At 38.7% G+C, this 13,905-nt stretch overlaps 1 protein-coding gene across 1 annotated transcript in view; it reads left to right on the top strand.

Moving 5' to 3' along the window:
• The first annotated feature begins 535 nt into the window (after positions 1-535).
• LOC137187579 (homer protein homolog 3-like) overlaps positions 536-13,905 on the top strand; it is a 52,619-nt gene continuing 39,249 nt past the window's right edge. The window contains exon 1 of the mRNA XM_067596579.1: positions 536-974. Within this exon, the coding sequence (XP_067452680.1) occupies positions 970-974 (5 nt within the window). The 5' untranslated portion in view covers positions 536-969. The remainder of the gene's footprint in view (positions 975-13,905) is intronic.

Genomic DNA, 13,905 nt, shown 5'->3' with positions numbered 1-13,905 from the left:
ATGTAGTTATTCAATGGCGTTTACTGAGCCTTATGATATTTTTAAAACCAGATTTGTCCGACCCCCATTAGATATCTAATGTTGTCCTGTGACTTTATTAATCTGTTGTGTTTGATAGGATCACCATGCTCCTCTTTATAAGGGCACAAACAGCTGTGTGTTTATATAATCTGATTTTAAGTGAACTCAACACAGGCAGTTCATGCTGGATTGTACATATGACTGATTATTTGTTGAAGCATTTTTGAAAGCAGCCATTTGGTTTCTGTGTTTCCACCAGTCATCTCAAATGCTGCAAGCTTTTATATTTCTGCATCTCATAAATACGCGCTGAGGGGGGCTTTTAACACTTATCCGCAGGCCATTTCCACATATTATATTTCAACATTCTGACATTTAAGTGGAAAGAGGGAAGGGTGCATGGGGGAGGGGGGGTTAGGGGGGGACACCATCTGATGGTCACAATGCACACTACAAGCGGTAGTGTGCATTGTGACCAACAGATGGCGCTGAAGAGGCTCCACAGTCTCACTGAGAGAGTTGAATGGGATCCCAGTGTGATCTGGCACAGGAGAGGAGCACAGCACAAGTCCCGGAGGAGGTTTGAGCTAAAAGCACTCTGCTGCCCGACTTTCATCGACAATCCTCCGTCTGTCCGGCCCGCAGAGCTGAGCCAAACGGTTCACGGTGCGTAATTACGCACGGAGACGGCAGATCCGCGGTGTTGCTCGCCGTGGAAACCCGCGGACAAAGGAAGGCAGGCTGGAGTACAACAACTGACTTGAGAAGAGAGGAGTACTGTTGGAAGGGAAACGGGGGGAATCTGGAATCGGAAGTGATTTGTCTTTTTTTCAGAAATGTAACTTACGTTCAGGATTTCGGGGTAGAATCGAATCACTTTTCAGGAAAAAAGGACAAAAGAGTTAAGAGTGGAATCAGTCCCAAAAACAGCATCCAGATCCTCGGAGCATGGGGTAAGTTAGAGATTTGTGTCTGAAATTGTCACTTTGCGCACTCCGGCTGTCTGGAAGTGATTTGTTCAAATGGCGAAATGGTTAAAAAGTGAACTTTGTGGTGACTTGCTTGATTTTTCTGAGCGTTTGGTTGTTAAATCCGGTGGAACAGCACCATCTCTTATTCGTCAAGACTTTCTCCATTACCATCATTATGAACATCAGTGCATGTGTTAATGCGCTGTTTTCTTTGTTTACATCCCGATATGCTGCGCCGAGAGGTAGCCCGTCTTTTATTTGAGAATCATAAAGCTTGACCCAGTTTAATCAGGACTCTGATGTCCGTATAAACCTTAATGACACTTGTGACCGCAAGAAGGTCGCGTTCAAACGTTGAGACCGCGGCTGCATAAATTCAGCTTGTTGTGATTTTTATGGTCATATGATTAAACACACAAGCGGAGGTCAAGCATGCATCCACCAGTTAGCTGAAACTACTGAGATTTCCTGTTCCTCTATTGGCATCACACACACACACACACACATACATGCACACACACACACACACACACACACACACACACACACACACACACATACATGCACACACACACACACACACACATACATGCACACACACAATTTGGACCATTTCCAGGCCGATTGTTGTGCAGGGGATACTGGGTGGTTTGCTTTGAGCAGCTTCTGGTGTCAAGCTGTGCTCAGTCTCATTAGCTGTGGTGTGTGTGTGTGTGTGTGTGTGTGTGTGTGTGTGTGTGTGTGTGTGTGTGTGTGTGTTATACAAGCAATCCTCGAGCTTGGTTCAAACACACCTGAACCCTCCTCGCAAGAACGGAGCCCATGCTGTCAGCTTCCACCTTCTAGCCCAGTTTACTGACACTTTTATGTGCTACTCAAATGACTGTATTGCACAATATTAGATTACCATCATCATCACTCTGTCATTTTCATGAGGGTTTGACTAATGTTTGTTTTGAAGACCATTTACATCTTTGCAGTTTTGCTTGTGTCACCTTTTCCACATGACGGTGAAAAGAAATGTTAAGTTTAACTTTACGGACTACTTCTACATGTCAGTGCACAATTTTCAATGAAAAAATGAAAGATTGAAACATTTTAATGTATAGATTGTTTACAAAATGCTGTTTTATAATAGTCTTAAGTATCTAACCCATATGTGAATCCTATAACAGGGGCGAAGGACACAATCTATGATGGTTTGTTCTCTATTGTCTGGAAGGCCAGTACTGGTGCATTCAGGTGGTCTTAAACATCTTGTAAAGTCAATTTTCCAAGTTTGGATGTTGCCCTCAAACAGCCAACAAAACTGTCAACATCTGACAAATGTTCAGTTTCAACACATGACGGATAATGTTGTACCAAGATAATGGCGTTTATATCCATATAACAGGAAGTTACACATCAATCAAGGTTCTCTGAGTGAGAGACTCTCTCTCAGTCTAGTTCTGTATTCCTCGTGTACAGGGACTGGAGTACTTGTGACAAATCACACTGTGGCATAATGTCCAGGCAGAAAAGATTCAGGCAGACCGTAACATCCACAATCGAGTAGGAAAGTCTGTTTTTAATGGTGTCAGATCCTGGACCAGACGTCATCTCTTCATCAATGCTCTGTGGTGATTGGCGGCAGCAGAGTTCAGTCACCTGGTCTAAATGAAAGTCAGGGAGGACGTTTGGTAGAAAATGCTGGATTGAATCACAGGACCACCCTGCACACTTAGGCAGGAACCTGCATAACCCTTGATGCAAAGAGACAGCCTGCAGCTCTTCTACCCTTCCAACATAAGTCAGCACCAAAGGGAGGAGAGACTGATTAACAGCCACTTCAGTCTATAAACAAAATGAGTGTTAGGTGCACAGGTGCTCTCTGCTGTGTACAGCTTGTCTTAAAGGACTTATCCCTCTTTCCATCCCTGTTTCTGGTCTCTCTGCACTGTCAGCTATCGAATAAAGACAAAAATATCAAGAAAATCATCCCAAAAAAGTAATTATCCATGTCACCTGAGCCATGTAGGGAAGGTCAGTCCCAGTACACAAGGAGTATGTAACTGGATAGAAATCAATATGATAGATTTTTCTGTAACAGTCATTAACAACATTTCCAGGCTGCTGATAAAAACAAAGTTTATGTCAGGTTTACTTTGCAGTAGCTTTTCCTTTAGTCCAGTTATATTTATGAGAAACTGATGACCACCTGAAGTGAAATATAAACAAAGTAGGCATATCATAACCAACTGAATGCATGATTGAGTACATGAGCAGTAAGCAATTGATTATGGGATGCTGAATGCAGAAAAAACAACATACATCAGTTGTGTCCTCCAAATCCTGCAAAATATATGACATACAGTACATATTTAAGTCTACGATGGGAGTGTTACTGGGCAGTTATCACTTTAGCCAGTATGTTAAGTGGAGCTGTGGTTTAAATGTTTTCATTTGAGTGTATTAGATGATCTGTGTTTTTACATTTGAAAGAGATATTTACAATATTTGTATCATGTGTCTGTTTAATGGATCTGTCAAAGCAATGCTCTGATGCTGGTTCTTTTCTCTCAATGGGTTATTCAAATGTTTATATTATAGCATATTTGACCTAAATTTGATTAAACTTAACAACCTCAGCCCTGTGCAGTTGTACTGTGTAAAAAAATCTCTTTATTGGATCTGTGCTTGGTAATTAAGAGTAAAAACTTGTTTGTTACCAACCTTCAATAATACCTGCCAACCTCTACTGGTACATTTGTTTCACCTTGTAACTTTGACCCTCTTTCCTCCTGTTCTGCTGCAGAGGAGTTGTCTGCGAGCTATAAAATGTACCCGCTACACCGAGAGAGGTATAAACACACCGTTGTCTCTGTGTTGTGGCTGTGCATGGCAGGGATGGGCGATAACTCAAGTTTACCAGTTTACCTACCAGATTATTCTGAGTCTCAGATTGCTGTTATTGATACTAACTTAAACTGCTCAAATGCCAGCACGAATTGGGGTATTTATTCATAATTTATTAGCTAGTCTGAGTAACTAAAAGCTAAAAACAAGCCCTTCAGTACAAAGAAAGCTAGTAATTAATGTAGGTAACAGCAACATTTCAATAAAGTGCAGCTTTTAATATAAATGGCAACAATACATAATACAGTTGATAAAGAGCTTTTGTGTATTCCTTTGGCTCTTATTTGATGCTCAAAATTATAATATTAGCACTTATAGGACTACTATTGATAATTGGGGATCAATCCGCCCATCCCTACTTCATCAAACATTCATCTGCCTTTAAACAAAGTCCACCCTCATTCCATCCTCATAATGTTTATCCCACCCTCAGTATCTGTGGAAACATGGTTACAAATATGAGGTTTCATGCTTGTCGTGATGTGCAGATGTTGTCAACACGCTCTCCTCCTCCAGCTGTTGTTGACAGGTGTCTCTTTCATCATATCGTCCTGGTCCAGGTATCGTCGGATAATTCGTAATTCATTTGTAATTCAAAAACCAAAAAACGGTAAATCTGATATTTGTTTCAAAACAAAAAACAAAAAAAAACAAAACGTTTTTGGTGTCAGAAACAAATAATGAAAAACCAATCAAACGGCCCGTTTTTGGTTTTTGCCGATTCGCTTTTCGATTCGATGTCTGCAGACCTGTTCGATATTCAATCCAAAAAGGAATAACGATTAAACGAATCGGCAAAAACAAAAAACGGGCCGGGTTTGATTGGTTTTTCGATATTTGATTCTGACACCAAAAACTGTTTTTTGTTTTGAAACAAATAACAGATTTACCGTTTTTTGGTTTTTTAATTACAAATGAATTACGAATTATCTGATGATACCTGGACCCGTCCTCCTGTCGGTCGCTTCATTGCAACTTGATGGTTCCATATATTGTTGGCTGGTTGAAACTGTTTAAAAGTGCATTGTACTTTAAATGCTCTTGGTATGTTCTGCATGTCAGACCTTGATTTTCACAAATACTACAGCTGCAAGAACTATGTAGTGGAGTAAAGAAATCTCAAGGGATGTGCTCATACCATAACCAACACAAAACTAAATACACACCAACCATTATCATGCTCATGTGACAGAAGAAACTACAACATTTTAAAGCCACCTTTTCAGCCTTTGAATTTTTAATACTCAAAAGATAAGAGAGTATAACATTAACTAAAGGAATAGTTCAACATTTTGGGAAATAAGCTTGTTCACCTTCTTGCCAGGAATTAGATGAGAAGATTGATACCACTCATGTCTGTGTGTCAAGTATGGAGCTAGAGCCTCAGAGAATTAGCTTAGCTTTAGCTTAGCTTAGCTATAAGACTAGAGGCAGGGGGACACAGCTAGCCTGGCTAGCATAAATACACCTACCAGCACCTCTGAAGCTCACTAATTAACATGTTGCACAAACAGAAATATAAAAACATAAAAAAATTGTGGTTTTAGGGTGACTTACATGCTAGAATTACTGTTCATCTGCATCTGGTTGTTGTTTGACAAAAAATAATAACTCCTCTAAAACCACAAATTTTCATTTTCACTGTTTTGTTTGTGTGGGAATTAAACAAATAGAATATAAATGCTTTAGAGGTTTTGGTAGGTGTATTTTTGAACTTAAGCTTGCCTGTAGAAGCTGAAGGTAGCTTGTTTGTTGCTGTCTGTCTAAATGTACTATTCCCTTAAAAATGACATATTGTGCACATTTCCAGGTCTATATTTAGTGCTCTACTGGAATATCTTTGCATAATTTACAGTTAAAAAAAACTCCTTATTTATCTTATACTGGCCCTTTATGCAGCCCTTCACTTCAGCCTCCGTCTGGAACAAGCCGTTTTAGCTCTGGTCTACTTAAGACCCCCTCCTGAGGAGCCCACTCTGTTCTGATTGGCCAGCTCTTGGAGGCTGCCCCTTAACATCCGCCGGCTCTGGAGGCCACATCAATAAACCATGAAACAAACCATAGTACTAGGATTTCACTACTTTTTCTCATTATTGAAATGTCAACTTCTCAATGCATCCATACATGTTCGAGGCCGAAATCCGATCTGAAATATGAGAGTGGACAACGTAAACAACACATGGAACAACCTTAGCAACCAAGGCTACAGAATGGACAGCCGTTTATGGGCATGCACAACAAGTTGACATCAGCTTGTTGGCAAGGTAGAAAAAAATATTGCAAACAAAGCGTTCAAAGCAGGTTGAAACCCAGGCTTTTGACTTGCAGGGAGCCTCTCTACATATGTTAACCTCAAGTTTTGGAACTTTGATCATATTAAACGTAGACATCCGACATCATAACAGTATATAAATAATAGAAAACCACTAAAAGCATGATATGTCCCCTTTAACTCTGAAACAGCTAATAAGTTTGCAGTATACCCACTTGCTACAACTGTTGAAATGTACGTACTGTATATAAGGCAGCGTAGGTCACAATATGATCATCAGTCTATATAATCACCATGGAGTCATATGGGAGGATGAAGATATTTCTGCCCACATCATCTTATTTACTGTTGTACTGAAATCTGTTGTCCCTCTACGGCATAGAGGGCAGCTAAACTTTGGTTTCAGCGGGAACATAATCATTTAATCTGCAGCATAATACCGTAAAAATAGTTTGACGTCTGTGCCCTCCCACTGGCCAAAGAGAAACCAGCTGCCCTGTGGGGAGTAGAGCCTCTTAATTGCTATTTTGGAGACATCTACGACTGCATAAATAAACAGTAATCTCGGCTCACTCTTCTTTCTATTCACCCCATTTCACCGTGTATTATTGACATGAAGGTGAATAGCTGTGACGAGATGAAAGATCAGCTCTTTCTTTTGTGTCTCTCCCCGACCTTCATATCCTGAATGCGCAGAACACTCCGGCTTTGTGTCACTTTCACAATTTGTGACGGCAGTAAGTTATCAGTCAGACTCCTACGAGAAGAGCTGACCTTCAGATAAGTGCCGTCATTTAACACACACATCCAGAGCTCGCTTTATTCTCGTTGTCAGTTAGGCTTATAGTGGATTATTTTACAAATCAAAGATCCAAATTAGATGCTTGGTGAGTTGCTCAACAAAATATCTGATCAAAGGGAACATAAATTTAAAGATTCTCAGTTTTGCTCCAAAGCTTTCCTCACTGTGTGCCAATGTAAGACACTTGGGGCAGTGTATAAGTTCTGATGTGGTTTATGCTGCAAATTTGGTGACTTGCTGAACAGTTATGAGTTAGCGTTTCCCCTCGCTGTGCTGTTTTTGGTATGTAGTTGTAGCGTGTAATGTTGCTGGACTGGGCCAGACACTTTCGCTGGCTCAGGAATGTAGACACGAGGCTGCTGTCTCTCAGAGGTCAAAGGAAACAGACCCTTAAAGGAGAAATACTTTCAGAGGAATAAAGTGAAATCTGCCAAAACAATAGCCCCCAGAGGCTATGAAAACACTGCAGAGTTACAATTATGTGTTGTCTTAATGCACAGATGGTGAAAAAGATGATCTGTTGATGCTTTCATCTAGACTAAAATTTATTGTTGAATGGATGCAGAAACCAGGACAAACCCTGGCTTACTGGTCAACACCTGTTATTTAACCTGACATGCTGAAAATACAGTTCTATGATAACTTTAGGATTATTATAGTTACTGTTATGATATTTCTATAATCAACTATAATAAGTAAATACTGACAGCAGCTTCTTGCCCATTCAGTTATAAGGTTTGCTTGTTTCAATTAGAAAAATACTTGAAACTTATTGAAGATTGTGACTTTTTGTGTTAATTTTTCATGAGGCGACTAAGTAATGAAATGAAATCCAATAATAAAAGATTTGAAGCTGCAGCTGTGGATCTGGTTATGTAATGGTGATGACCAGGTAATTTTCCATGACCACATCTGCAAATTCTTTTCATTATCACATAATCTGCTGATTATTCTCTCGAGTAATTGATTAGTTGTTAGTCTAAAATTTTCACAAAAATAGCTGATCACATTTTGCTTGAGCCCAGGGTGACATCTTTGAACTGCATGTTTGTGTCAAAAACCCAAATTATCTACCCCAGAAGATGAGAACTAGCAAAAATGTACACTGTGGGAACTGTAACCAGTGACATTTCTGCTTGAAATATAATCTAAACAATTAATCATTTGTCAAAATTGTTGCAGATTCACTTTTTGCTGATTGACAAGTTGACAAAGTGACTAATTGTTTCAGCTCTAGCTACAACTAATTAATATCAATTCATTGATTAATTGTTTAATCTGCAAGGAGGTTAGGAACTAATGAATAACGCCCATCACAAGTTCCCAGAGCACAAAATATATTAAAAAACAGAGAGAAGCAGCAAATCCTCACATTTGAGAAGCTGGAGCCAGAGAATTGTTGTCATTTTTGCTTGATAAATGACTGAAATGACTGTTTCTGGTTTATTTTCTGTTGATCGACTCATCGATTAATGAATGAATAGTTTCAGCACTACATTACACACAGTGTTTGTTAGTGAAAGTAGTATTACAGTGTGAGAGCAGTATAATCAGATTGATATTGTATGTAAAGCAGTAACACAGTCATGTAACACTACTAATGAAAATTTAACATTTTTGTTTTTTTCCTTTGGCACAAGGAAGACTCAGCCAATCACAACAATCATTATTTTTTAATTTCTCTTTCCGCTATGATGCTCGTAAGTGTTGATCTGTGGTTACGCAATGCACGGAACAAAGATTCACAGAAATGTAATAGCCTACATATCTCTGATAAACAGGATACATAAAGGGAGATAAAACATTGTGATACAGCAGCAGTACTTTCTGACCTTATTACTAGATTTTGCTGTTGGATTAATCATTACTGATTATTTTTTGTGAAACACTTTCTGCTGTTATCAACTTCTGATGAAATATGATATGAAAAATGCATTTTGGTGCTAGTGTAGTTGACTGAAGCCTTGCATGACACCCCACTGTGTATAAGGTTATTTCTATATGTATATATGTATATATCTATATCTATATATGTCTTAATATAGCTGCTCTTTCTTTGACCCTTGCTCACCCTCTTAGTCATCTCATCCCTCCTCAGATCTCCTGCAGACCCTCAGCTTTACTGTTTAAGTGAGAAACATTGGCTTTTAAGTACAACCAATTGGATTTTTTGGCAGCAAGTTTTGCAGCTTCACCCTCCCCCCAGGCTATTTACAGCCAGCTGAGCTTATAGTCTCTATTATTGGCAGGTCGAGAAGTATTTTTTTCAAGTACAAAAACGACTGGTTGGGTCTGTCTGCAGGGCCAGACAGAGAGGGGGGGGTGCAGCTTCTGTTTCACACATCAGGGATTCAGGGTGGTGAATGGGTGCTGAGGTTAAGAAGAGAGATGAAGAGAGCAGTGAGGATTAGAAAGTGATGACTTGGGGCGAACACACACACACAGACTGAGACAGACAGAAAATCTGCAGTATGTGTTTGTGTGTGTGTGGAGGCAACTCAACACTGAATAAGAAATACATTTTTAAAATGTATATACTGAAAGCCACTGAGCATTTTCTTATATTTTTATGCTTGTAAGCTTATTAAAAATGGAAATATCAGTGTAAAATAATGGGAATATTTAACTGATATGAGTGAATACTCATTTTGAATGTAATTTATCAAGTCTCATCCAATTTGCAATGGTTTAAAAATGACTAATGATACTGAATTCTTTATTTTGTGTATACATATATGTATTTTATGCAGTATTATAATCACTCATGCCTGCTGCTGCAGTCTTGTACTGTTGGACACAAGTGACTGTGCTGTTTGGGGAGTTCAAAGTGTCAGTTGTTGGTGTGATTATTTCCTCTAAAGGACTGTCCCACTGTGAAGCTGATAAGTGTTTGAGGGCTCTCTCTCTCTCTCTCTCTCTCTCTCTCTCTCTCTCTCTCTCTCTCTCTCTCTCTCTCTCTCTCTCTCTCTCTCTTTCTCTCTCTCTCATACACACATCAGAAAAACAAAAAATTAAGAAAAACATGGAAGTAGTCAGGAAAATGACGTGTCCTTCTAATCAGAAATGCACACATATTGTTAACCAGCAGTTACGTATGTGTACTATTTTGTCCCTTGGCTTGATGGCGACTGCCAAATACGTTGATTTAGTTCAATAAAACTGTTTTACTGATAAACAGGCAGCAAACAACAAAGACTTCAGTTCATTAAACTATACACAGCTTCAGCCTTTGCTGTCCACAGAAATGTCTTTGTCCAGGTATCGTGATTTCACAAAGTGCTCTCCTCATTCCTCATGCAGCTTTTAGAGCCTTCACACCCTTTTTCTCTCAGACACAGGTGATATCGCAGGGGATGTTTTTAGACTGTGAAGGCTCAGTGTTTCTGATTTATAGGGGGGACATCGAGCCCAACTGTGTTTCCAAAAAGCTGCTTCAGTTTTTGGTTATTATCTTGTTTGTCAGGAATGAACAAGGATGACCACAGAACATTATATTGTTATTTACACACATCACATCTTGAAGTTTTTCTAATTAAATCCTTTGCTGAACAAGTTTTAATTTGCATATGATTTAGTTCATTTCTTTGCTCACAATAATTGTTGCTCTTGGTTTATTTACATTCTTTGTATGAGTAACTTTGCAGCTGATATCTAAAAAAAAGACAGACGAAACTTTTCTTTTAAGGGTTTTAATAAGATTTACGCTTACATTAGAGGTCTTCACAGGTCCACCTGGACTGACTCAGTTGCAAATTATATTTCCTCTAATCAGGTCAGTCAAGCCCTGTTGCGTTTTCAAGGGTCTCGACTCTGTGGGTCAATATCTGTAATTATCTGCGAGGATTCAAGTGGACTCTCATTGTGTGGTGCATCATAATCATCATGAGAGTGTAAACTGTGCTTGTTAATTGGTGGCAAATCATGCTGCTGCCAGTTTTTGTTTGGGTCTGTTGTGGTCAAATACATTTTGGATGATAATCCTCGGGTCTATTCGGTTACGGTCTGATTTCTCGTGTCCATTTCAGATCTCTCTCTCTGATTGGTTGCAAATTATTTTTATGTAAGTTGGGTTCATGTGGGTTTCCCTGTTTCAGATCAGGGCACAAATTTTTAACCATTGAAGACTAGAGCTGCAATGATAGTACATTGCCAGAAAGTTAATAATCAACTATTTTGGTAATCAATAGTTTAAATCATTTTTCAAGCAAACATGCCAAACATTCCTCAATTTCAGCTTCTCAGTTGTGAGTATTTACATTTTTTGCTGTCATATGTCATTGTAAACTTAATATCTTTGGACTAATGGTCGGATAAAAAAAAGCAATTTGAAGGCATCAACTTGGGCTGTAGGGAACTGTGATGGGAACTTTTTAAACAAACAATATCGATTAATAATAATCAGCAGATTTATTGATAATGAAAACAACTGTTAGTTGCAGCCTCTAGTATATATGCCAGTTTTTCAATTTGTATTTACGGCTTTATTGGCTCATTCATGTGTACTCTACTTGCTAATTCTGATATTTTCAACATGACTTGAAGGCAGCATAATTTAAGATCTTCCCATTGATACGGTAAAGAGAATAACATTATTCATTACATTGTTTCCATGTTGGATGTTGATGGTGTAGATGCAAAAATGATACTCTTGATTAAACTCAGCATGTGTCTTTACAACATCATCACTGTCAGTTTATATCTATATGAGCTGTAATTTCTATTCTAGAGGTAATGAAGCGTTATCAAAGAGGTTCAAGCAGTAATTTAAAACTGAGCATGAAGCCCTGCAGTGAAAGCAGCCTCGATGGTCAGAGGAAGAGTGTTAAAGCCTCCTTGCTCGCTGAAAGCTCCCTTTAGAAAACTCAGCTCGTGTATTGTTTGTCCTCCAGCTCATCCAAATGGAGCTATCATAGAAGTCTTTGTGTTTATGGCCTTTGCTGCAAGCAGCAGCCAATACCGTTGTAATATTTTCCTGGCCCTGAAAGGAATTATTTCATCTGTATGAATGTGAAGCTGAGAAAGAGCTTGCAAGCTCAGCAGAAGCCTTTCCAGGAGGCAGACTGTTGGAGTAAAGGGCTGTTTGTTTGGTTCACTCCGACATTTCATCAGATGTCTCATACTGTATGTACACCCATATACAATTAATTTATCATGAGGGTGGAGCGTTGCCGACGGCCTCAGGGCTAAGTGCCTCCTCCTCTATCTGGTGTCATTGCAGGGCTGTTAAGGAGAATGAGCGGATTAAAGAAAACTCAAAACTTTCAGCTCAGACTCAGCTGCTTTACTCTCCCATCCTCTGACAATGGCAGAATATCAAATAAAGGTTTTCTCAAGGCAAACCTTGAGAATTTTCTTTGAGGTAGATTGTAGTTTTAAAGCTGCCAGTTGGCACCACATGACAAAGTGCTGCAGACTTGTGCTGTACATGAATACAAAGACATACAGAAGTGAAAATAAAATGTCCCCGAGAGGCATGAAAAGTGGTGTTGCCCATAGAGGTTTGAACCACACTTGAGGATTCAGTCCTGTTCCCTCACTGGCCTGTCTGGGCTCAGATCCCAGCTGAGGTTTCTCTCTTTGTGTCTCCCAGGTTTTGTCTGTCTGTCTTTTTCATTCTCCTCTGCTCTGGCCCTGAATACACACACACAAAAAAAATATCCCAGGGAAAATGTACTAGCTCTTCTATTTAAATGAAAAAGTGGTTTTATAACAGGCAGTTCTGCCAGAGTTTCTCTAAAAAAAAACAACCCCTTGAAAGCTTTGCAGATACTCATGTTGGTTTAATCACATCTCTAGTTTAAGCACTATTACCCCTAAACATGTAGACAATCATTTTTTGAATATTTTGTCATTACTCCCATAACAGCTGGAATAACTAATACATTAGTCGACAGATAATTATTTTGATAGCAATTTTTCAAGCAAAAATGCTGAACTTTACTTCGTTCCAGCTTCTCAGTTGTAAGGATTTGCTGTTTTTTGTGTTGTGTGACATGATTCAATGAATATCTTTTGAGTTTCGGTATGTTGGTCGGACAAAAGAAGCATTTTGAAGACGTCATTTTGGCTTCTGGGAAATTGTGGTTCACTATGTTTTGACAATGATTAATCGATTCATTAAGAAAATATTTGCCAAATTAATATCGGTAATGGATTTAATTGTTTGTTGGAGTTAGATGAGCAAGCAAAGAGGAATTCAGTTTGAAGACATAGTCGGCTTAGACATTTGTGATGGGTGTGTCAAACTTTTGACTGTTTGGTTATGGTGAGTCTTTCCCACTTTTAACTTGTTATGGCTTGTTTAACAAGCCATAACTTGATTAGAGCTTTGTCTTATTAAAGCATAATGAGAGTCATAATATTACGCTCATTATCCTTAATAAGGCAGTTTATCTTTTTTGCTTGGAGGTACCTTAATATCGATATTACAACAATGCTGTCGGGATGACTATTGGTGCTTTCACAAAATATTTACACAATGAGATTTTTGATAAATAATCATCATTAATGTGGATGTAATAACTAAGTGGGTAAATGCAAATAATAGAACAGCTAGAACAGTCTGGAAAGTTCAGAAAATTACATCACTTTACTGTAATGCAGCCTTCAAAACCAGGAAAAGACAACACGTCTGCCATATCATGATATTATGATATCCAAAATCGATACCTAGTCTCATATCCCAATATCGATATAATATCGTTATATTGCCCAGCCCTAGTTATATACCAAATGAACATTTCATAGCACAGTTATCATGGTATATAATATTCTAATTAGTGAAACAAAATTGAAATGTAACTTTAATGTCTAAAGTTTATTTGCACAATTGGACGGTGGTGATGGTGAGCCATTAAGTGTGCTGTGTTGCTGCCTTTTGCTGCCACTCTTCAGCAGGTTTTAACAATTTTCTGTTGGCGCTTTTTCATCCAAAATTTATTAAA

Source organism: Thunnus thynnus, chromosome 8, assembly GCF_963924715.1.
Source record: "Thunnus thynnus chromosome 8, fThuThy2.1, whole genome shotgun sequence".
NCBI lineage: Eukaryota > Metazoa > Chordata > Actinopteri > Scombriformes > Scombridae > Thunnus > Thunnus thynnus.
This window is presented reverse-complemented; position numbering and strand designations above follow the sequence as displayed.